The 25607-nt window shown below is 39.4% G+C and overlaps 6 gene segments (V, D, J or C); all 6 read right to left on the bottom strand.

Moving 5' to 3' along the window:
• Positions 1–224: 224 nt before the first annotated feature.
• On the bottom strand, positions 225–728 carry LOC119807380. The segment is given in 2 exon segments: positions 225–559; positions 658–728. Coding segments are annotated over 2 exon segments (381 nt in total).
• Positions 729–2858: 2130 nt separating this feature from the next.
• On the bottom strand, positions 2859–3470 carry LOC119807381. The segment is given in 2 exon segments: positions 2859–3289; positions 3392–3470. Coding segments are annotated over 2 exon segments (510 nt in total).
• A 229-nt stretch (positions 3471–3699) lies between these two features.
• LOC119807382 lies at positions 3700–15755 on the bottom strand. The segment is given in 5 exon segments: positions 3700–3886; positions 10576–10906; positions 11005–11091; positions 13413–13451; positions 15732–15755. Coding segments are annotated over 4 exon segments (633 nt in total).
• A 541-nt stretch (positions 15756–16296) lies between these two features.
• LOC119807383 lies at positions 16297–16867 on the bottom strand. The segment is given in 2 exon segments: positions 16297–16673; positions 16776–16867. Coding segments are annotated over 2 exon segments (456 nt in total).
• Positions 16868–22089: 5222 nt separating this feature from the next.
• On the bottom strand, positions 22090–22568 carry LOC119807385. The segment is given in 2 exon segments: positions 22090–22424; positions 22523–22568. Coding segments are annotated over 2 exon segments (381 nt in total).
• Positions 22569–23090: 522 nt separating this feature from the next.
• LOC119807386 lies at positions 23091–25004 on the bottom strand. The segment is given in 3 exon segments: positions 23091–23216; positions 24519–24823; positions 24926–25004. Coding segments are annotated over 3 exon segments (510 nt in total).
• Positions 25005–25607: the final 603 nt, after the last annotated feature.

Below are 25607 nucleotides of genomic sequence, written 5' to 3'. Positions count from 1 at the left end.
GAGAGTATCAAAGAGTCACTGTGACTTCAATTAAAGATTGAGCTTCCTCTCTGAAAGGAGAAACAAGGGGTGGGGATGAAACAAGCAGCCATGAAAAGCTGTTAAGAGTGGATTTCAGTGAGGCTGAGACCCATGGTGAAAAAAATGTCCTAGTTTGTCAGAGCTCAGGGACTCCTACAGAGGCACTGACTTCCTGAGGCACACAGGCACCTTGACTTCCTAGTTTATTTTCTGTGCAGAGGGGAGGCAGCCACACACTGATGTGTATCACTGCTGGCACAGAAGTATACAGATGTCTGAGAGGGGGAAGCCTTCTCCAGAATGAGAGAGAAGTCCTCTTTCTTTGGTCTGGTGACCTTGTACCCATCAGGGACATCTCCTTTCTCAGTGCTGCCAGCGCCATATGAGTAATAGATCAGCCTCAGTCCATGACTCAGGTCCTGCCGATACCAGTACATATTGTCATGGTTGAAAGTCTGGTTACAGCTCAGTTCTACTTTTCCTCCTGTTATTGCCACCTTGCTTCTTGGACTTTGGGTGACTGCAGCCTCCATGTGTTCTGTAATAGAGGAAAACGGAGCCTGATGATGTCATCTTAGCTAAAAGTCTTCTGAATTAAGTTGAGAACAGCACACCTGTGTCCTGTCCAGCACTCACTTGCACACAGGAGACTCAAGGTCACACAGAGGAGCCTGAAGATCATCTCAGGGCCAAGGCAAGATCTGATGTCTTCCAGCCCTGTTTCTGGAAACTAGAGCTGGGGCTCTCAGTGACTTGGTGATGTCACTGTCTCCAACAAATGCTTGAGCTGAACAGTTAACATGCCACACCCCTTCCCTACAGAAGCAAGTCAACTTTCAATTATAATCCCATAATTGGAATATACAACAATATTTTCTATTATATTTATGAGAGTACATATAAGAAAAACTTTGTTGTTTATATTGTATTTAACATGCATTACTGTTTCTCTGAATTAGTTAACATATTAATCTTATTTTATTTCTACTATGACCTATTCCTTATTTTATACTGTTTTAATTTTTACTGCTTTTATAGCCTTATGCATGCTGTATTCTATGAAGTTTCTATTAGTTTTTCACTTTGCCTAAATACTTGCAGATAAACCCGCCAGGGCTCTCTATGCCTACATGGACTGCTTGGCATCCAGCAAGGTTATAAAACACCAAGGTTGACATATTTACAGTTTAAACCATTGTTTTAAGCTATTTCATACCAACTCAGAGACAAAGGCACTAACTTCTAGGCTAAGCCCAGAGTGTGTCTTCATTCAACAGAATTTTGCCTTTGTTTCAGGTGACACTGTGATTGTGGACCTAAGACTTGGTCACTGTGCATCATGTCAAGAGGAAGCCCCCTTCAGCAATGTGGACGAGCTGTTTGCATGGAAATGTGCAGGACTAGTGACTCTAGAGTCCCAGAGAAATGTACCAAAATCATCCAAAATCTCTTGTATCACCTCTGTTATAGATTTTCTAACATGAAATACTTGCCTGTACTCAAAGGCAGTATAGGTTTCTTTGTATAAGGCATATCTCAGTTACTGCCTACACAGATAATATCGAAGTCTGAAACCTCATTTCTGTGGCCACACATCCTGGTGGGATCTTGATGGTAAGCTTCTATAATCCTGTCCTGGTGAGAAAGGACTCAAAAGCAGAAGCAGAGACAAAGAGCATCAGTACAGCATTCATATAAAGAAGCTGCAGACTGAATCTGTCCATCCCAAAACTTACATTCCCAGCTATGCCCAGTTCTTGGTTGGTTTCCAGAGACCAGCAACCACCAACAAAACCGGCTACTGCCAATGGTTGGGTCTGTCCAAAGTGGCACTTTCTACTTTACACTTAGATGTTTGGAGTGAGGAACAAGAAAGTTCATTTCTCTGAGGTTCATTTCAGAAATAAAGTCTCATCAATCAGTAATGTTAATCTGCTGAACAATATTCTGATATCATTCAAATGAGAAGTATCTGCCATAAATATTTCTTTATATTCCTTTTAATTGATGAATTATGAGGTAATGAATTTTATGTTGGTTAAAATATAACCTCCTTCTAGAAATTATGACAATACACATGTTAAATAGCTTAATATTAGACATCAATAACCTGTCACATACCCCATTCAGAGACACAAACACTAATTACACCTGGTTTTATAACACAAGAGCCAGTGAGCTACTAAGTTTTAGGCCAAAGTTGAGAACACCTTGGAAAATCATATGTTGATTTTTGAAGACAAAAAATACATAGATTTCAATCTTAGTGTTGATATTTTTAGACATGAAATGTTGGAAAATTTTATGAGCTATCAATTCCTATGTATAAAGTGGCATGTAGAAATAGTCTTCTACAGAAACAACATGGTGGAGAACACCTTTAATTCAAGGATTCCAGAGACAGAGGCAAGCAGATCTCTGTGAATTTGAATCCAGCCTGATCTATACTGTGAGTTCCAGGACAGACAAGGTTACAAAGAAACTCCGTCTCAGAAAAATGGGGAAAAAAAGATAAAAAGGAAGGAAGGAAAGAAGGAAGGAAGGAGGGAAGCAAAGAAGGAAGGAAGGAAGGAAGGAAGGAAGGAAGGAAGGAGGGAGGGAGGGAGGGAGGGAGGGAGGGAGGGAGGAAGGAAGAAATTTTCATCAGCAAATGGATACATTAATATATACCCTCTTTTTAAAACATACGGTTTACGCCCACCCCTCAGCACCCAGCTCACAGCAGGGTTCCTAGCAGTGACTAGGAGCTGAGAGGTGCTGGCAGAGACTTATATATATCTGGATGACTTGGGCCACACTCCAGTGTTTAGACCTTAATATATGAGCTCAGCCGAGCACTAAAGAGATTTGTAAAGAGCTGCAAGCATTTCTGGGACTTGACTAAGGCTGAGTGGCATCTCCCCACTGCTCACTAGTATATCATCAGCAGGGACAGGAAGGTTAAGGGACAGAAAGCCTGTCACTCTGTAAGGCTGTGATGAGCTGGCACAGAAGTACACAGCAGAGTCCTCCAGCTGCAAGGCGCTCACGTTCATCTCAGAGTGATAGTCACTGAACTGCTGGACTGAGAATCGGTTGGGGATGTTTCCTTTCTCTCCCTCCATTTCTCGATAATGCTGAATGAGGAACTTCAGTTCCTGGCCCAGAGTTTGCTGGTACCAGAGTACAGTGTCATGTCCAGAGATGGGAGTACATTTGAGAATGGACCTTCCTCCCTTTGCTTTGATTATGTGTCTTGGAGACTGGATGACCCCGGGATCTGATGAACCTGGGGAGGCAGGAGACAGGAGTGAGCATCTAGAGGAAGAGAGCATGGGTGCAGCAGCAGTAGAGGAGCTCAGGAGCAGTCCCCCCAGAGCTCAGGACTCACTTGTTCCCAGAAGAAAGACAGTGACACAGCAGAGCAGGCTGGGGCCCCAGGCAGAGCCAGGGAGGGCAGTGCCCCACATCCTTCTCCTCAGCATGCTGCTCTCCCTGGTGAGAGCAGGAGTCAGCTCCTCCTTTCAGCTCATTGCTGTGATGTCAGGTTCTGAGGTCAGTGATCTTGCTGACTCCCATAGGCTCTCTGTACCCTTGGGTATACTCTGCTGGCTCAGCTCCTTTCCCTTTAGCCTCAGCCTGCTTAATGGTAAGGGGAATCGCTGTGCTGAATAACTATGGCTGGTTTGGAGTATTCCTTTACATGTTTCCCTCTGAGGCAGTTGCTTCCTTCTCTTCTAGTTTCAGGAGGTTCTGGATTGCCCAGGCTACAGTCCATGACTCCCTGTGGTGATGCCCAGTGGGTGTACAAAGATGACTGATCCCCTGGACCCTGCCTTGTACCTCCTGAGACAGCACTGTTTCCGGTTCCTCAGCTAATACCGTCCTGCAGGTGTCAAACCAGATCTCTGAAGCAGTTCACTCCGTGGATTCAAAGTGCCCCCTAGTGGCCCTCTCTGCAGTCACTAGACTATCTTTACTGGCTGTGATTGAGGGCTCAGAACTCAAAATCGGGTATGGGGTGTCAACCAGAAAACACAGCAGAGTTGTTGACATTTCCAGTTTACTCAATAAAATCTCAAATATTGTTTGTGCTAGTGAGAAAGACATAAAGCGAACTCATTTAAAAAAAGAAGAAGAATACACAGTAATTTCTATGTTGTATCACAGTGTTGCAGGGAAACATATTCCAGTCATTAGATGCCAGATGCCGATGGAAGGGGGATGGACCTTGGCAAAACAACTTTAATTAAAAGATTTTTTTATTGATTTTATTGAGCTACACATTTTTCTCTACTCCCCTCTCTTTATCTCCCCTCCTCTTCAGCCCTCTCCCACGGTCCCCATGCTCCCAATTTACTCAGGAGAGATCTTGTCTTTTTCTACTTCCCATGTAGATTAGATCCATGTATATCTCTCTTACGGTCCTCATTGTTGTCTAAGTGCTCTTGGATTGTGGTTTGTGGGCTGGTTTTCTTTGATTTATGACTAAAAGCCACTTATGAGTGAGTACATATGATATTTGTCTTTCTGGGTCTGGGTATCTCACTCAAAATGATATTTTCTAGTTCCATCCATTTGCTTGCGAATTTCAAGATTTCATTATTTTTTTCCACTCTGTAATATTCCATTTTGTAAATGTACCACATTTTTCCTTATTCATTCTTCAGTTAAGGAGCATTTAGGTTGTTTCCAGGTTCTGGCTATGACAAACAATGCTGCTATGAACATAGTTGAGCACATGTCCTTGTGGTATGATTAAGCATCCTTTGGGTATATACCCAAAAGCGGTATTGCTGGGTCTTGAGGAAGGTAGTTTCCTAATTTTCTGTGAAATGGCCACACTGACATCCAAAGGGGCTGGACCATGTAGTGATGACAGCGGGCAGGCCTGCTTTTTGTCCTGCCCGACTCCTGCACAGCTAGCTTTACACCCAAAATAACAACACACAAATGAAATGATGGAAGAGGGTCATCTGTCTATGTGTTACTCTCATTGGTTAATAAAGAAACTGCCTTGGCTTTTTGATAGGGCAGGATTTAGATAGGTGGAGTAGACAGAACAGAATGCTGGGAAGAAGGCAATGAGGCAGTTGCCATGATTCTCCAACACAAGAAGGATGTAGGCTAGAATCCTTCCCGGTAAGCCGCCACCTCGTGGTGCTACACAGATTATTAGAAACAGGTTAAGCAAGATGTGAGAGTTAGCCAATAAGAGACTACAGATAACGGGCCAGGCAGTGTTTAAATGAATACAATTTATGTGTTGTTATTTTGGGTGTAAAGCTAGCCTTCCAGGAGTCAGGCGGGACGAATAGCAGGCCTGCCCGCTGTCATCACCACAAAATGGCCCTGTCTACAGGATCAATTTGCACTCTCGCCAGCAATGAAGGACTAACGTCAATCAAAGTGATTTTTTTTTTTATAATAGGCTGACAGCAGATGCTGTCAGTGGAGAGGCCAAGTGAACACTTGGAAAACTAAATCAGTCTGAGGAAGGGAAAGCCAAAAGGGGTAGAATGTTGCAATTATTGTAGACAGCTAGCTTGTGTTTGAAGAAATTTCAATATTAAAATTTTACTTTCAAATTCCCACTTGCAAAATTTGACAATTAGAAGTTACCCTCGGCTCACTTACACCTTGTTACCACTCTCTCTGTTTTTTTTTTAAGAATGTTATCTCCAGATTCATTAATCTTTCTTTACAGAGCATCCATCTATGTTACTTGCAGTCAGTTATTTCTTATCATAGACACTACAGATTTTAGAATTTTGACTGGGAACTTGGCATATCTCCCTCATGTCTACCAACCTGTTAAGGTATGTGCTGAAAATGCACTGTTTAATGTCATTGTCAGCCAATTTGTCAGAAATAGGTTGTTTTCTAGTGATTTATTTGACCCATAATGGTGATTCCTATTTTCTTCCCTTTTTGTAAAGCTGTAATCTTTTATTAGCTGACAGATGGTATAGTTTATCTTAGACACTTTTAGATATTATGGTTTTCTAATTAACAAATTCATAGCTTTATTCTGCAATATGCTGATGTCACTGAGAAATTAAAATGAGGGAAATAGATAGCAGATCATTCCTAGTCTTTGTAGGCAGTCTTTTGCTGTAGGAATTCCTACCACCAGTAGCTTTTAAGTTACCCACACACTTGGGCGTGGCCTCTTATACAATTTATGCCAATGTAAAGTACACATCCAGCCTCTTTTTTCTGGCTGTGGGATTCGGTTGCTGTTCCCCGTTCCAGCAGAGGATTATGATTTATGAGTCTACCCTTAAACAAATAACCCTCTATTATACTCAATTCTGAGCTAGTGTGGGATTTCTTTTAAGCATCCTTCTTCATCTGCCACCCAACGTGGGGTGTACTTTTTTACAACCTTCTGTCAAGAACTCCAAATAAGAACCTCAGAAAAACCCTACAAAATACTCAGAGACTATTTGCAATTATACCAGACAATAATCTTGGAACTTAAGCATCATTTTACCTTCACAGGATTCCATAGAAAGAACATCACCCATGACAGCTGGAAGTAATTCTAGAAGATGACCTTCCCCTCTCCCAACAAAGTTTGTCCTCAGGGATGATGCATCATTTAGGGCTTAATTATAATTTGTATAGGGTTGGGGGTTGGAGGAAATTATGTAGACTCAGGGATTTCTTTTGGAAAAAAAAAGAAAATTTTATGGGATAATAGATTAGTGTGAGCTTACTCACACTAATAATAATAGTGAGTAATAAAGTGAATACTTGTGAGCTATTATTTATAGGTAATTTACATTGGTATAGATTCTTGTATATTAATACAAGCTTAAATTATATTGAATATGCTCCTATTTTTATCCACAATATTTGTATACCTAGGCAAAGTTATTTTGTAATATTGTATGCATGCATGCTTCCACCTCTGCTTAAGACATTTTATTTATTGATAAAATTTTAGGATATATTTATATTGCAACATACATTTCTACCTCCGATCAAGATACTTATACATCGTTTACATTTTGATGTCATTGTCCTCATTTGTTGCACAGCTGTTTATTATATAATATTCTAATATGAAATCTTAGTCTTTAAGTTACATAGGTATTAAGAATTATAGAACAATAGTCATCTATGTTTGTCATACTTACAGTTAGACTAATCATGTTCTTTAGATACATAGAGATTGCATTCTACATAGATAGGTAGTCTTCAACCACTTCAAAGAGCTGTAGTATATGGCATTTAAATAATTTAGGTTTCTGTTGACATGAAACACGATTGCTCCTGGCAGCACCAATCTATTCCTAGAGAATGTTGAGTACCCAAGACACTCCACTTAGAGCTTGTTTGGTTCTTGGCAAAGCTGGCCTTTGGGCAAGGAACTGCACATGCATTGATCATTGACAAATGCACGATGTCCAGACAGAACAAGCAGGATGCAGGAAAAAAGACTGTCAAATCTTGCCAAGACAGGGTAAGTGGTTTTGAAAATTTTTCCTGCCTCTGAAAATGGTCTGTCAGTTACTCTAGGCCTTAGCCAAAGTTGGTTGCTTCAATGTTACAAATGAGACTTGTGGTGATTGTTCAGGTAACCAGTTGTCTCTGTTATTTGTTGCAAATTTTGGAAGTTGCTTGATTGTACTTCCTGTTTACTCAAGTAATATTACTTCCCTTCTCAGGTCTTCATTGGAGTTGAAGACTAGATAGTTGTAGTTACTTTCTTCTCATGACTTAGCAAGTTATTTATATATAAGACTTAAACTCATTAGGATAGGATAATTATTGAAACATTTATCATATGTTTCTTGCTTGATATTGTTTATGCTGGTTGTAATCCTAATTTTTATACCTGATATTTGTTCTTATTGTATATAACTTTACATTAGACATAGAACTTTCTTATTTAAATGAAAGGGGAGGTGCTGTAGGAATTCCTACCACCAATAGGCTTTAAGTTACCAGCACACTTGGGCGTGACCTCTTATACAGTTTATGCCAATGTAAAGCATGCAAGGACCTCTTTTTTCCTGCTGCAGGATTCAGTTGCTGTTCTCCGTTCCAGCAAAGGATATTGATTTGTGGGTCTACCCCTAAATAAATGACCCTCTATTATACTAAATTCTGAGCTAGTGTGGGATTTCTTTTAAGAGTTCTTCTTCAGTCTTTGCCAAAGTATATAAAACATAGAGATGGACTCAACTTAAAAATTCATAAAGCAATGGGTAGGTAGAAAATGTACAATTTTAATATAATGAAGTATTAAAATCAGTCAAGTTTTTTATGCAGATTACAAATGTAACAAATATTATGTGAAACAAAAGAAACTAGTCACAAAGAGAAAAAAAATATACTCCTGAACATAGACTTCCTAAAATAGGCAAGATCGGACCTATGGATTAAAGTATGGATTAAATCTTTCTCTCAGATTCTCCAAAATAAGCATATGAACCTCTGCTTGGGAGTACAGGGAGTATTAAGTCACCACAGGAAGAGACACTGGAGGTCCATACTATGCCCAGATAGACTTGTCAGCAGCTAAGATCCATCTCTTCGGGTCATTTTCCATTTTCTCCCAAACATTTATTCTTCCCCTTCCTGCATCATCCTACACCACAGCCTGTGAAGAGGGAATAGAAGTTTCTAGATATCAGTAGGTTTTTATTCATTTTCCTTTAAATTAATGTCCCCAGGCAATTAGCATGTATAGATTTTTGTTTTTAAATCTGTGAATTTATTTCTAGACACAATGCAGAGTAAACAAATATATCTTCTCCTATTAACATTAAAATGAACTTTGTTATTATCATGTATTTTAGAGTGATTCTAAAGATTAAAAAAGAGAGGAAAGACTATCTTCAAAATGACAAAGAAAATAAAATAAATATTAATAGCTTAATTCTCTATGAATGTACTTAAAAGAAAAGAATTTAAGTAAATCAGATAAACTGGTTACTAATAAAATGGGATTTTTAAAGAAAATGTCCCATGGAATGTTTCTGATGTGGCTGTAATTTTCTCCTGTTCACACCTCCACAGACATTCTGCTTTGTAATTCTTTAGAAAATGTTTCTTCCTGGTAAATTTGAATTCAAGACTCGTAGCATCAGCTGCTGATGGGTGACAATGAAAAATGTTAATGTTTTATGCTAATTCTATTTACTCTTTCTTGACTTGACAATTCTGGAGGAACATTCTATATTTCCTGGCTTATCTCTTTATTAAAAACAGTATTCTTTATCTTTTGGGGATAAGAGTTCTATAGGCCAGGTATGCTATATTACAGAGCAAAATAATGATTGTTTTGTTTAGATGTTAACTGTTACTCAAAGATTCAGGTATTAAAGACTTACTGGTCTACCCAGTGTCAAAGGAAGGTCATGGAGGCTTAGGTTTCACCAATGGTTTAAAATAGAAAGGGCATTGAGTTATGAAGACAATTTTAGAAAGAAGGGGAAGGTAGAATAACATAGTCCAGTAGAAGCATATCTAAAAGATCTCTCTCTCTCTCTCTCTCTCTCTCTCTCTCTCTCTCTCTCTTCCACTCCCTCTTTCTCTCCTTCTCCCTTTCTCTATCCTTCCTTTTGACTGTCATGAAATGGGTACCTCAGCTCTGCCATAATCTTCTTACAAGGCTGTTCCACCACAACACAGGCTCCCAAATGGCTATTTATTTATTTCAATTAATCATAGACCATTGAAATACAGAGGCAAAATAGACCTTCCTTTATTTTCTTGAAACTGTCATGACAGCAGAAAAGTGATTATAGCACGAATCTCCAAACTCAAAGCCAATTCAACTTTATTGCCCATTCTGTAAACTGCAGTGTAAGCATAAACAGTTTTCTTTAATTGTCTGTCCAATTACCACCCACTGAGCCAAGTTACTTACCCATTGTAAGAAGGGAATATGATATTTATATTTCTAAATTCATCAAGAACTGGAAAACAAGGCATATAGCTTAATTTCTGGAATGCTAATCACACTATTTCTTTTTCTGGAAGATGGGGTTTAGTTCTCCATTTTACAAACATGGGTATATATACTGGTAGGCAACAAAAAATAGATATTAGGTTACATTTATATATTTATTCTCACCACACAGAAAAAACACCAAAATAATTGTTAAAAATTGAGAGATAATTAATTTTGAACAGGGTAAGTGTGAACAATTAGAGGAAGAAGAGGAAAAAACAAAGTAATTAAATTACAGTTGTAAAAAGAAAAAGAAAAATAGCCCTACCTTAACATATATTTTATGGGAAGAAGATATACAGAAATAAGGGAAAGGTGTGTGTTCCGTGCAGAAGAAATATCCTTAGAAAATATCTCCATAGTTGAAAGCAGAACAATACACATGGGGAAGTCCTGGAATGTAGACAAGTTTAGCAGGAGAGGAAAGAACTTGGGAAGACTGAGTAAAGAGCTGAGTGAAGAAACAGACATAAACCCTTATGTGTTATTGTTCTAAAGAACAAGGGAGCTGCTGACCTATACAGTAAACACAGCCTGGAAGGATATCTTCCTTACAGAGGCAGGGACTTCCTGCGGCACACAGGCATCTTGACTTCCTAATTTACTTTCTGTGCAGAGGGGAGGCAGCCACACACTGCTGTGTATCACTGCTGGCACAGAAGTACACAGCTGTCTGAGACAGAGAAGCCTTCTCCAGAATGAGAGAGAAGTCCTCTGTCCTTAGTCTCGTGACCTTGTACCCATCAGGGACATCTCCTTTCTCAGTGCTGCCAGCAACATATGAGTAATAGATCAGCCTCAGTCCATGACCCAGGTCCTGCCGATACCAGTACATATAGTCATGGCCATCAGTCTGGTTACAGCTTAGTTCCACTTTTTCTCCTATTACTGTCACCTTGCTTCTTGGGCTTTGGGTGACTGCAGCCTCCATGTGTTCTGTAATAGAGGAAAACAGAGCCTGATGATGTCATCTTAGCTAAAAGACTGGGGAATTCCATTAAGGACAGCACACCCGTGTCCTGTCCAGCACTCACTTGCACACAGGAGACTCAAGGTCACACAGAGGAGCCTGAAGATCATCTCAGGACCAAGGCAAGATCTGATGTCTTCCAGCCCTGTTTCTGGAAACCAGAGTTGTGACTCTCAGTTGCTTTTGATATCACTGTCTTCAACAAATGCTGAGCAGCACAGTTAACATGCCACACCCCTTTCCTACAGAAGCAAGTCAACTTTCAATTATAATCACATAGTTGGGGTACAAAACAATATTTGGAGTCTATACTTACAAATTTCCACTTCAAATCAGAAAGGATTTGTGGGGTGTTTTTTGTTTGTTTGTTTGTTTCTAGAAGCATGTAGTCTTTCTTTGATTTTAGTTAACATATTAGGGTTATATTATTCCCACTATTATACAATTTCCTATTTTATTTTTTGTATAAAGGGTATTTATTTATTTTTAATATATTTTTGTTGCTTTTATTGAGCTATATATTTTTCTTCACTCCCTTCTCTCCCTTGCCTTCTACCATCACCCATGGTCCCCATACTCCAAATTAACTCAGGAGATCTTATCTTTTTCAACTTCCCAGGTAGATTAGATCCATGTATGTCTCTCTTTGTTGTCTAGGTTCTCTGAGGTTGTGAAGTATAGGCTGATTTTTCTTTGCTTTATGTCTAAAAGTCACTTATGAATGAGTACACATTATGTTGTCTTTCTGTCTCTGGATTACCTCACTCAATATGATGTTTTCTAGATTTATCCATTTGCCCACAAATTTAAGATGTCATTATTTTTCCCAGCTGTTTACTACTCCATGTGTACCACATTTTCTTTATTCATTCATCAGTCAAGGGGCATTTAGGTTGTTTCCAGGTTCTGGTTATGAAGAATAATACTGCTACGAACATATTTGAGCACATGTCTTGGGGTATGACTTAGCATCCTTTGGGAATATACCCAAAAGTGGTATTGCTGGGTCTTGACATAGATCGTTTCCTAATTTTCGGAGAAATTGTCATATTGATTTCCAAAGCGGCTATACCATTTTGCACTCCCACCAGCAATGGAGGAGTGTTTCCTTTACCTTATGTCCTATCCATCATAAGTTGTCATCAGTGTTATTGATCTTGGCCATTCTCAGAGATGGAATATGGAATCTCCATGGAATATGGAGTTGTTTTGATTTGCATTTCTCTAATGGTTAAGGAAGCTGAGCATTTTCTTAAGTGTCTTTCAGTCATTTTAGATTCATCTGTTGAGAATTCCGTTTAGGTCTGTATCCCATTTTTTATTGGATTGTTTGTTCTTTTGATGTCAAGTTTCTTGAGGTTTTTGTATATTTTGGAGATCAGTCCTCTGTCAGATGTGAGGTTGGTGAAGATCTTTTCGCATTCTGTAGGCTGCTGTTTAGTCTTATTGACCATGTTCTCTGCTTTACAGAAGCTTCTCAGTTTCAGGAGGTTTCATTAATTAATTGTTGCTCCCAGTGTCTATGCTATGGGAGTTATATTTAGGAAGTTGTCTCCTGTGCCCATGCATTGAAGGTTATTTTTCACTTTCTCTTCTATTAGGTTCAGTGTGGTCAGAATTATATTGAGGTCTTTAATCTATTTGAACTTGAATTTTGTGAATGGTGATATATAAGGATCTATTTTCATTCTTCTACATGTTGATATCCAGTAATGCCTGCACCATTTGTTGAATATGCTTTCCTTTTTCCATTTTATATTTTTTTTTGCTTCTTTGTCAAAAATCAGGTATTTGTAGGCATGTAGATTAATATCCAGGTATTTGATTCTGTTCTGTTGGTCCTCCTGTCTGTTTTTTATGACAACATCAGGCTGTTTTAAGGACTATTAGTGTAAACCCCATACACCAATATTGGGAGACTTCAACATGCCACTTTCACCACTGGACAGGTCTGTCAGACAGAAACTCAACATACAAATAAGGGAACTAACAGATGTTATGACTCAAATGAACTTAACAGACATATATACAACATTCCATTTAAACATAAAGAATAAACCTTCTTCTCGGCACCTCATGGAACCTTCTCAAAAAGTGACCACATGCTAGGTAACAAAGCAAACCTCAAGAGACACACAAACACAAAAATGGAATAACTCAATGTATCTTATCAGATCACCATGTCTGAAAATTAGAATTCAACAGCCATACTAATTTCAGAAAGCCCATGGAAATTAAACAGTGCTCATCAAAATCACCAATGGCTCAAGGAAAAAATAAAGGAGGAAATTGAAGTCTTTCTAAAATTCAGTGAAAATGACCACACAACATACCCAAATTTATGGAACACATTGAAAACTGTTAAGAGGAAAGTTAATAACACTAAATGCCTACGTAAAGAAGCTGGAAAAATATCACACTATTGAGTTAACAGAACACCTGAAAATGTAGAACAAAACAAAAGAAACTCACCGAGATGGACTAGACCACAGAAAATCATCAAATTGAGAGCTGAAATAAAGAAAATAGAAATAAAGAAAACAATACAAAGAATCAATGAAACAGAAAGTTGGTTCTGTGAGAAAATCAACAAAATAGACAAGCCTTTATCCAAATAACTAAAAGGCAGAGAGCAATTATCCAAATTAACAAAATCAGAAACGAAAAGCAGACATAACAGCAAACAATGGGGAAATCCTAAGAATCATCAAGTCATACTTCGAAAAACTGTACTCCACAAAATTTGAAAACTTAAAGTAAATGGACAATTTTCTGGATAAATAGCATTTCCAAAACTAAATCAAGACCAGATAAGCAAATTAAATAGAACTATAACAATTTTTTTAAAAAATAGAAACTATCATCAAGTGTCTCCCAATCAACAAAAGCCCAAGACCAGATGGTTTCAGTGCAGAATTATACAAAGTTTTCAAAAAAGAATACCAATTCTCCTCAAATTATTCCACACAATAGAAACAGAAGGAACATTGCCAAACTTTTTTATGAGGCTACAATTACCCTGATACACAAATCACACAAAGACATTACTAAGAAAGAGAATTACAGACAAATCTCACTCATGAACATTGATTTAAAAATACTCAATAAAATACTGGCCAACTGAATCCAAGAACACATCAGAAAAATCATCCACTATGATCAAGTAGGTCAACAGGGATGGTTCAACATACAATAATCTGTCAATGCAATCCACCATATAAACAAACTGAAAATAAAAAAGAAAACCATATGATCATCTCATTAGTTGCTGAAGAAACCATCAACAAAATACAACATCCCTTCATGATAAAGGTCTTGGAGAGAGCAGGGATACAAGAAACATACCTAAACATAATAAAGGCAATATACAATTCCCTATTTTAAATGGCTTTATTTTTACTATTTGAATAGTTTCAGTTGTACGATCTCAGTACAACATGCTGTATCCTATGAGGGTTCTACTAATTATTTACTTTGTCTAAACACTTGAAGAAAACCTCAGTGTCATCTATGGCTACAATAACTACTTGACAACTGGAAAGCTTATAAAATACCAAAATTAAGAATATTAGAATTTGAATAATTGTTTTAAGCTATCTCATACCAACTCAGGGACACAAGTTCCTGAGCCCAGAATGTATCCTCATTGATAGGAACTCTGCCTTTGTTTCAGTTGAGACTATTAGAGGTACATTTAAGTCTTTGTCATTATGCTTCCTGTCAAAAGGAAACTCCCTTAAGCATAGTAGATGAGCTGTCTGACTGGTACTATAAGAGGTTTGGTGATTGTAGGATCCCAGAGAAAAGTACGAAAATCATTCAAAAGCTTTTGTATCACCTTTTCCCTTAATTTGTTAATATAAAACACTTACTTGTACTCAAAGGCAGTATAAGTTCCTTCCTATAAAGCATAACTCAGTTACTGCCTCCAAAGATAATATCAAAGTATGAAACTTCCTTTCTGAAGCCACGAACTCTAGTTGGATTTTGATGGATGTTTTCTAGAACCCTGCCCTGGAGAGGAAGGACTCAAAAGCAGATGTGGAGACAAAGAGGGTCAGCACATCATCCATATGAAGAATCTGGGTACAGGATCTGGCTTTCCGAAAATATATTCTCATCTCCCCCTGGTTCCCAGGGACCAACATCAACAACAACAACAAAAAGACAAATGCTCATGGTTGAGTCAGTCTATTTAAGAAAAGAGTCAGTTTCTATTTAAGTCCTATAAGTTTGGAGTGGGGAACATGAAATTTCATAGTTCTTAGACTCATTTTCAAAATCAGATCTGGCCTACCAAGAATGTTAGTCTTCACTACAATAATCCAATTTCATTGGAGAAAGAAGCCTCTGCCATAAATATCTCTTTATATTTCTTTCAACTAGATTTGCTTGGTTATTGAGTATCAGATTTTCTTTTGTTGAAAATGAAAGTTTCATCTTGAAACTATGAGAAGAAAAACATTACCTGGTTTAATACTATACATATACTATAGTCTGTTAACCCCACTCCCACATACACAGACTAAGTTCAGCTGGTCTTATAATACAAGAGACAGTGAACTGCTTCATTTTTTTACCAAAGCAGAGAATATCATGGAAAGTCATTGTTGAAGGAGCGGAGGGCTGTGTCCCGCCACCCGGCTAGCTTTACCCAAAATAATTACACGGAAACTGTATTCTTTTAAAGCACTGCCTGGCCCATAGTTTCAGCCTCTTATTGGTTAATTCTCACATCTTCCTTTAACCCATATTTAGTAATCTGTGTAGCACCACGAGGTGGTGGCTTACCAGGAGAGATCTTAACCTGCGTCCATCTCAAAGAGGAGAACCATGGTGACTCACTATGGTGATTGCCTGAAGGGTCTCCCCAACTCTGCCTACTACCCAGCATTCTGTTCTGTCTACCCCGCCTACCTAATTTTCTGTTCTCTTAAAGGGCCAAGGCAGTATCTTTATTAATAATGAAAGTAACACATAGACACTCCTCCATCAAGTCATACTTTGATTTTGAAGGCGAAGAGATGTAGTTTTCAATCCTAGTATTGATATTCTCAAACATGAAAAGTTGTATAATTTTATAAGTTATCAATTTCTGCCTATAAAGTGACTTGTAGAAATCTCCAATAACAAATGGATCACTAAAGTATACTTTTGTAATGAGATTTGTACCTTATGTCAACACAGAAGCACCCAACACAGAGTAAGTTTCCTACCACTAGCTAGGAGTGGGAAGCTACTGGCAGACATGCCAGAACATTTGGAGACTTGGAACCCACAACGGGGTTTATGTCTCTGTGTGAGGTCAGCTAGGCAGAGGGACTTAGTAAAGAATTAATATATCCTTGTGCCTTGGCTAGGGCAACCCAACCCTCTCTACTACATCTCCAGGTGGAACAGGAAGATTAAGAGACAGAAAGTCTGTGACTCTGTGAGGCTGTGAGGAGCTGGCACACAAGTACACAGCAGAGTCCTCCAGCTGCAAGGCGCTCATGTTCATCTCAGAGTGATAGTCACTGAACTGCTGGACTGAGAATCGGTTGGGGATGTTTCCTTTCTCTCCCTCCATTTCTCGATAATGCCGAATGAGGAACTTGAGTTCCTTCCCCTGAGATTGCTGGTACCAGAACACAGCGTCATGTCCAGAGATGGGAGTACATTTGAGAATGGACCTTCCTCCCTTTGCTTTGATTATGTGTCTTGGAGACTGGATGACCCCAGGATCTGCTGAACCTGGGGAGGCAGGAGACAGGAGTGAGCATCTAGAGGAAGAGAGCATGGGTGCAGCAGCAGTAGAGGAGCTCAGGAGCAGTCCCCCCAGAGCTCAGGACTCACTTGTTCCCAGGAGAAAGACAGTGACACAGCAGAGCAGGCTGGGGCCCCAGGCAGAGCCAGGGAGGGCAGTGCCCCACATCCTTCTCCTCAGCATGCTGCTCTCCCTGGTGAGAGCAGGAGTCAGCTCCTCCTTTCAGCTCATTCCTGTGATGTCAGGTTCTGAGGTCAGTGATCTTGTTGGCTCCCATAGGCTCAGCTCTTCCCCTTTCGGCTCAGCCTGCTTAGTGGAAGGGGAGAGAGCTGTGTTGAATAATTACGATTGGATATGCGGAAGTTCTTTTTATTCTTTTTCAGAGGCAGTTGCTTCCTTCTGTTTTCCTATCTCCAGTGTATTTTGGATTGCCAAGGCTACAGTTTATGGCTCCCTGTGGTGATGCCCATTTATGTGCAAAGATGATTGATCCCCTGTTCTCTGAGCTCTGCCTCCTGAGCTAGCACTGTTTCTTGTTCCACAATTAATACCCTACTGTGGATTCCTTATTATAGCTCTGCATCCACCTTCTGAAGCACTGCCATATGTCACTCAGTGGATCTACAGTGCCCTCTAGTGACCAAGTGTGCAGTCAGTGAATTAGACCTCTACTGGCTATGGCTAGAAACTCGCAAAATCAGCCATCAGGAATATGTCAGAAAACATAGAATTGTTTGTTGCCAGCACCTATTTACCAGCCAAAATCTCAAGTATTGCCTGTGGTAGCAAGAGAAGCATGAAGAAAAACATACAAAAAAAAATAATCCACAACAGACTATAATCTAAATCTTTTCAGATTAGTTGTTTGACGTCAGCTGCCCTGGAGAGGGGCCTAGACTGGAGTTAAATTTATACCATGTTTTCATTTTCTCTGTTTCCCTATGAAGATCATCTTACAATCCATTAGTCCTTCCTTCTGGAGCATCCGATCTTCTGTTAATTAGAGTCAGCTATTTTTCATCACAGACACTACAATTTTTACCTTTAATTTTGATTGGGAACTTTCAATGTCTCCCTCATTTCTACAGACCTGTTAAGTTACGTGCTGCATTTACACTGTTTAATGTCAATGCCACCCAATTCGTCAGAAACAGGTTGCAGGTTGCTTTCTAGGGACTGATTGTTCCCCTAGTGATAAGTCCTATTTTCTTTCTTCTTTGCAAAGCTATAACCTTTTGTTAGATGTCAAACTGTATTTTATTTTATGTTTGACGGTGTTAGATATGTGACTTACTTATGAGTATTCTCATAGCTTTATTTTGCAATGTGCTTTTGTTACTGAGAAGGAAGAATCAGGAAATTCATAGCAGATCATTGCTGCTCTTTGTAGGCTTTGGCAAAAGTATATATATATATATATATATATATATATATATATATATATAACACAGATATGGTCACAACTTAAAAATCTATAAAGTTATGAATAGGTAGAAAGAAAAATGTACAATTTTAATATCATGAATTATTGAGTTAAGTCAAGTTCACATACACATTTAAAAAGACATGAAATATTATGTGAAGAAAAGAAATGATCCACAGAAGAGAAAGAAATTATAACTCGAAAATTTGACTTCCAAAAGTAGGCAACATCCTGAGTTTAGGGGAAGTCTAAAGGGTTATATATAAAGGGTTAATATAGGAGAGCGCACTGAGAAATTCACAGTGATGATGCTCTTACAACACAGTGAATATGTATAAAATATCAGGGACTTATTGTGTTGGCTTGAATGTAATTCCCCCTGCCCCATGGACTCATAGGAAGTGGTACTATTAAGAAGTGTGGCTTTTATTGGAGTAGGTGTGGTCTTGTTGGAGGAAGTGTGTCACTGTGGGAGTGAGGGTTGAGGTCTTCTTTGCTCAAGCTTGGCCCAGTGTGACAGGCAGTTCACTTCCTGTTGTCTTTGGATCAAGGTGTAGCCAGCACCTAGTCTGACTGCATGTCACTGGGTAGCATAGCACCATGGCAACAATGGACTAAACCTCTGAAAATGTAAGCACCCCAATTAAATACTGTTCCTTTGTCTCTTCACAACAGTAGAAATCCTAACTAAGACAGTTACAGATAGACAAACAGTGACGGAATTTTTAAAAACTGACCATTTTGCTACTTCCGTTTCTGCTTCTTCTGACCTATGGGTGCTTGGGAAAAAAAAAAAAACAAGTATGGAAAAATGTTTCTCTCAGCGTCACCTGGTAGACGAAACATAGATTCTTCAAAAGAAGCATGTGCACCTCTCCCTGAGAACCAGACAACCAGGAAGGATTTAAGTTATCACAGGAGGAGACACTGGAGGCCCTTACCAGGCCCAGACAGACTTCTCAGAGTCTGTCTTCCATCTTGTAAGGATATTTTCAACTTTCTCAAAACAAATTGTTTGTCCCCAACTTGCCTGCATCACCCTGTAAAGAGGGAAGAGAAGTTTCTAGATACCAATAGGTGTTTAGATATGCATTTTCCTTTCCTGCAGAATGCAATTAGCTTCCATAGCTTTCCCCCTGTTTATTTTTTTTAATTTATTTCATAGGCCCAGCGCAGAGAGTAGAGAAAAATACACTCCTGTCCAGCTGTCAAAGTAAAATTTTATATTACCAGGTATTTTTCATTAAAAAGGAAAAATCAGAGAATATCTTCAAAATTACACAACTGAATTAAAGTAAACAATACTCCATGAAGGTACTTAAAGGGAAAGAACCCTAGTAATTGCGATATATTAGCAACTAGCATAAATTATGTTTGTTACATGTGGTTGCAATTTTCTTATCTAATATAACACAGTTCCTGGTAGCACACAGCTCTGTGCACATTCTGTTTGGTAATTCTTTATAAAATGTTGCTATCTGGTAAGTTTGAGTTCAAGATTCTTCACTTCAACTGCTGATGCTTTATTTCTGGTTAAAAGTGAAAAAGGTCATGGTTTGTGGAAATTGCTATTTACTCCTCTGTAACTTGAAAATTTAGGTAGAGTGTTACTGTATTTATCAGGTAACCTTTATTGCAAAATATTTTTCCACCTTAGATAATAATTATATTAGGCAAGTTGGCTATAATATAAAGCAAAATGGTGCTTGTTCAGTTTAGATGAGACGCATTTCTTCTACAATTCACATATTAAAGATTTAGTTGTCTACACTGTGTTCAGAGGAAGAACTTTGAGATATATTAGATTATGAAGGTTTTGATACCACCAATGTTTAATACATGAACTGGTTTGTATTATAATGGACATTGAGTGATACTTTTTGAAATTTCCATTTTTGAAAACAGCATTTCATAGGGGGATATAGGTCAATAGAGGCATGCATTTAAAGATCTCTCTTCTCTTCCTTCTAGGCTGTCATGAGATAGGAAGCTCAGCCATTCTGTTCTGCCACACTACAGGCCCCCAAACAGAAAGTCCAATTAATCATCCACAAAAACCTTTGAAATATTGAGCCAAAATCCAAATTCTAACTCCTTCATTTTCTCAGACATGTCATGACATCATAAATGTAACTATATGACATGAATCTCCAAACACAATGCTGACTCAGTTTTACTGCCCATTTTGTAAAATGCAACGTGGCATGGGCAGCTTCCTGCAGCTTTCTACTCACTGATCTATGTTAGTGACATATTGCAACCGGAGAATCTGATACTTTCATTTGTAATTTCATCAAGATATGGAAAAAGAATAATAGAGCCTGAAAAATGGTATGACAATTCCTCCAGGATTTTTGGCAATTTAATACTACTTCAACAAAGCCATACCTCCTAATAGTAGAATTTCCTATGAGCTTCTAGGGGAAACTACATTTAAAGTACTACAACTGCTAACCAAACACAAGCAGACATTCCTAAAAGTAAAAATAATAATAATAACAGAATAAGAAGGCAAGAACTAGAAAGAGGAGAAAATTATGTGAGGAGCTAGAGAAAGGTGTAATGGAAGAAATAATGTAATAAAGTTAACATCTTCCAAAGGTAAAGAAAATAATCTAACCTGAAGTAGATTTTCATGGGAAGACAAGATCCAGGACAAGAGGAAAAGGTGTGTCCTCAGAGTAGAATGAGCAGGCCCAAAAATATGAGCACCCTGTCTAATGGTCAGAGAGTTTGAGTTTATTTTACTTGCTTAAAGCTGTTGACAACAAAGTGTGGCTGCACAGTCTGACCTAGGCTGTGCTTAGTTGGTGTTCAGACTTTAAGATGGTCCATAGAGATAGATCCTCTCCACTCTGACCAAAGATCAGAGAATTCAAGCATACTTCTCCTTCTTTTGAAATAGGAGGTTTGACTTAGGGAGTAGCAGCCTGCAGGATACTTGGTCTCGAGTATTTTTACTGCCCCAAGCACCAAATACTTTTCTCAAGAATTAATGGCTTGATGTCTCAAGTATTGGAGTAAATGGATGCACCGATTGTCCTTTGTACCATGTTAAAGCAGTCTTTTCCTTCTTCCTCCCTTTTGTTCTGGGGTATGAAAGTGTATGAACAAACCTGGTGAACACAGCATTCAGTATTCACTGAGTTGCCCTCCCCTTACTACCCTATATCTCTGTATCTCTTTCATATCTCTGTTTCTTCTACCCAACTTGTCTAATCCTCATGCAACTATTCTAGTCCATATGAACCTGCTGAAGTTAAGATTGTGGCAGAAGCCACTCCAAAGTGTCTCCTGACAGTAGAAGAAATGTACTAGGAGAGCATCTTTAGGGATGAAAATATCAAAGTACATATGAGGAAGTAATGGAAGGTAGACATGTTTATCTGGAGAGGAAAACCTGGGAAGGCTGAATAAAGGATGGTAATAGAGATAAGTGAAGAGAATGACATTGGACCTAATGGGCTATTGGCTACTGACATATGGAGTTGACACAGCCTGGACAGAGATCACATAATAGATTGGTAAAATGGCTGACGAGTTCACTAAAGGCCACGGGGAAGGAGATGGTAGCTATGACCTTATCAAATGGGTCATGAGGACGTCAATTAACGATTCCTTTTCACCTGGTCATAGAATTAATAGCACAGGCATTTATTCCTAGCAGTAGAGGGGCAGAGATATCTTTGAGGTTTTGGCCTATCTGGTCTTAAAGTGAGTTCCAGGAGAGGCAAGACAGTTACACAGAAAAATTATGACAAAAAAAAAAAACTAGAGCAACACAAAACAGAAAGATTCATTTTCCTCTCTGAAAGGAGAACAAAGGGTGGGGATGAGCCAAACAGCCGTGAAAAGCTGGTAGAATGGACATCAGTGAGGCTGAGACCCATGGTGAAAAAATGTCCCTAGTTTGTCAGAGCCCAGGGACTCCTACAGAGGCACTGACTTCCTGGGGCACACGGGCATCTTGACTTCCTAGTTTACTTTCTGTGCAGAGGGGAGGCAGCCGCACACTGATGTGTATCACTGCTGGCACAGAAGTACACAGCTGTCTGAGACAGAGAAGCCTTCTCTAGAATGAGAGAGAAGTCCTCTATCCTTGGTCTGATGACCTTGTACCCATCAGGGACATCTCCGTTCTCTGTGCTGCCAGCACCATATGAGTAATGGATCAGCCTCAGTCCATGACCCAGGTCCTGCCGGTACCAGTACATATAATTGTGGTTATCCGTCTGGTTACAGGTTAGTTCCACTTTTCCTCCTGTTACTGTCACCTTGCTTCTTGGACTTTGGGTGACTGCAGCCTCCATGTGTTCTGTAATAGAGGAAGACAGAGCCTGATGATGTCATCTTAGCTAAAAGACTGGGGAATTCTGTTAAGGACAGCACACCTGTGTCCTGTCCAGAACTCACTTGCACACAGGAGACTCAAGGTCACACAGAGGAGCCTGAAGTCCATTTCAGGACCAAAGCAAGATCTGATGTCTTCCAGCCCTGTTTGTGAAATCTAGAGCTGGGGCTCTCAGTGGCTTAGTGATGTCACTGTCTCCAACAAATGCTTGAACTGCACAGTTAACAGCCCACACCCTTTTCCTCCAGAAGCAAGCAGCTTTCAAGAATAAATGAATTTGATAGCAGTATTTAGAGAAGATATACAAAAGCTTACAGCTCAGATTTAAAGAATTTGTGCTTTTTGTATTTATATGTACATGAATTCTTTCTCTGATTTTAGTTAACATATTAGGTTTTTTTTATTCCTACTATGCTAAAATATCTTACATTGCTTGATTATTTACTGTTTGTAAAGTCTCAGTTGTATGCTGGCAACATGATATATTCTGTGAAGTTTCTACAAATTCTTTACATTGCCTTCAATACTGAAAATAAATCTTCAGTACCCTCTATGGCTTCAAGGACGGTGTGACACTCAGGGAGATTATAAAACACCAAAATTTAGGTCATTACAATTTGAACAATTGTTTTAAACTATCTCATACCAATTCAGAGACACAAGTTCTACATTCTGTGCTTGGTCCATCAGTGTGTCCTCACTATTAGAACAAATCTCCTTTTCTTCAGGAGACCTAAGCTTTTCTGGCTGTGATTCCTGTCAAAACAAAGTCCCCTTCAGCAATGTGGGTGAGATGTTTGCCTCATAATGTGCAAGTCTGGTTGTCATGATTCCCAGGGAAATGTAAGTACTTCATTCAAAAGTTCATGTCATTAGTTTCCTAACATGAAATACTAACCTTCATTCAAAGAGAGTATACATTCTTTCCTCCAAAGTATATCTCAGTTACTGCCGCCACAGATAATATTGAAGTAAAAGCCTTATTTGTATGGCCACACATCCTGGTGGAACCTTAATGGAGAATTTCTATAATCCTACCCTGGTAAGGAAAGTCTCAAAAGCATAAGCAGAGACAAAGGGGATCATCACAGCATCCATATGAAGAAGATGGGACAGGGTATGACCATCCCAGAGAGGATATTCTCACCTGGGCCCAAAACTTGACTAGTTTCCAGAGACCAGCAGCTCCCAACAAAGGAGGCCATTGTCCATGATTGACTCTGTCCAAGACAAAGATGTTTTCTACTATAGACTTAGATATTAAGAGTGGGGAACTTGAAATTTGTTCATTTCAGAAATAAGGTCTAATCTACCCGCAACGTTAGTCCTCTTACCAATACTACAATTTCATTGAAGAGATATAAATATCTCCTTATATTCCTTTAAAATTGATTAGTGAATTGTTGGATAATGAATTTTCTGTTGTTTAAAATGTAACCCCTTCTTTAAATGAAGACAATACATATTATATAGCTAATAATATACATCGTAACCTGTCACAAATACCCATCCACAGATACACATACTAACCCTAGCTTGTCTTTTTACAAAAGAGATAGTGAGTTGCTACATTTTCACCAAAAATGGAAGAAACCAAGGAAAGTCAGAACTTTGACACAGAAGGAAAAGAGATGCAAGTTTCAATCCTTGTGCTGATATTCATAAACATCAAGTGTTGGAAATTTCATGAGCTATTGATTTCTATTGAAGTGATATATACAAATCTTCATCTACAAAATGGATATGTTAATGTCTATCCTTGTCTTACAACATATTCCCTATAGCCACACCCCACCAGAGAGTAAGGTTCTTACCACTGGATAAGAGCTAGAAGGTATTATAGGAGCTGGAAGGCAAAGATGTGAGAGCATCTGGAGAACTGAGACCCCCAGTGTTTAGATATCTCTGTATGAGTTCAGCAGGAGATCCTCAGTGAGAGGATTAGTAAAGATCGAGAAACATTTCTGGGCCTTGACTAAGGCTGAGTGGCATATCCCCATCCCTCGGTAGTACATCATCAGTCAGGACAAGAAGATTAAGGGACAGAAAGACAGTCACTCTGTAAGGCTGTAGTGAGCTGGCACAGAAGTACACAGCTGAGTCCTCCAGCTGCAAGGAGCTCATGTTCATCTCAGAGTGATAGTCACCGAACTGCTGGACTGAGAATCGGTTGGGGATGTTTCCTTTCTCTCTTTCCATTTTTTCATAATACTGAATGAGGAACTTCAGTTCCTTCACCTGAGATTGCTGGTACCAGCCCACACTGTCATGTCCAGAGATGGGAATACATTTGAGAATGGACCTTCCTCCCTTTGCTTTGATTACGTGTCTTGGAGACTGGATGACCCCGGGATTTGCTGAACCTGGGGAGGCAGGAGACAGGAGTGAGCATCTAGAGGAAGAGAGCAAGGGTGCAGCAGCAGTAGAGGGGCTCAGGAGCAGTCCCCCCAGAGCTCAGGACTCACTTGTTCCCAGGAGAAAGACAGTGACACAGCAGAGCAGGCTGGGGCCCCAGGCAGAGCCAGGGAGGGCAGTGCCCCACATCCTTCTCCTCAGCATGCTGCTCTCCCTGGTGAGAGCAGGAGTCAGCTCCTCCTTTCAGCTCATTGTCTGTGATGTCAGGTTCTGAGGTCAGTGATCTCGTTGGCTCCTATTGGCTCTCTGTACCCTTGGGTATACTCTGTTGGCTCATCCCTTTCCCTTTTAGGCTCAGCCTGCTTAGTGTAAGGGGAAATGTCTGTGCTGAATAAATATGGCTAGCTTGGAGAAGTCCTTTACATGATCGCCTCTGAGGCAGTTGCTTCCTTCTCTTCTAGTTTCAGGAGGTTTTGCATTTCCCAGGCGATAGCTCATGGGGACCTGTGTGATGCTTAGTAGGTATGCAAAGATAACTGAACCCCTGTCCCCTGCCCTGTGCCTCCTGAGACAACACTATTTCTGGTTCCACAGCTAATATATTCTGCTGTGGCCTCCACACCAGAGCTCTGCAGCAGCTCACTCGGTGGATCCACAGTGCCCCCTAGTGACAAAGTGTGCAATGTTTGTGCTCTACCTGCACTGGTTATGAGAGAGGTTGGGTGCTCAACATCAGGCTTCAGTTGTCAACCAGAAAACATTGAGAGTTGTTGCCATTTCTGGTTTACCCAC

This window comes from Arvicola amphibius, chromosome 2 (genome assembly GCF_903992535.2).
Source record: "Arvicola amphibius chromosome 2, mArvAmp1.2, whole genome shotgun sequence".
Lineage (NCBI taxonomy): Eukaryota > Metazoa > Chordata > Mammalia > Rodentia > Cricetidae > Arvicola > Arvicola amphibius.
The sequence above is the reverse complement of the archived record's forward strand: the minus strand, read 5'-3'. Positions and strand labels throughout refer to the sequence as shown.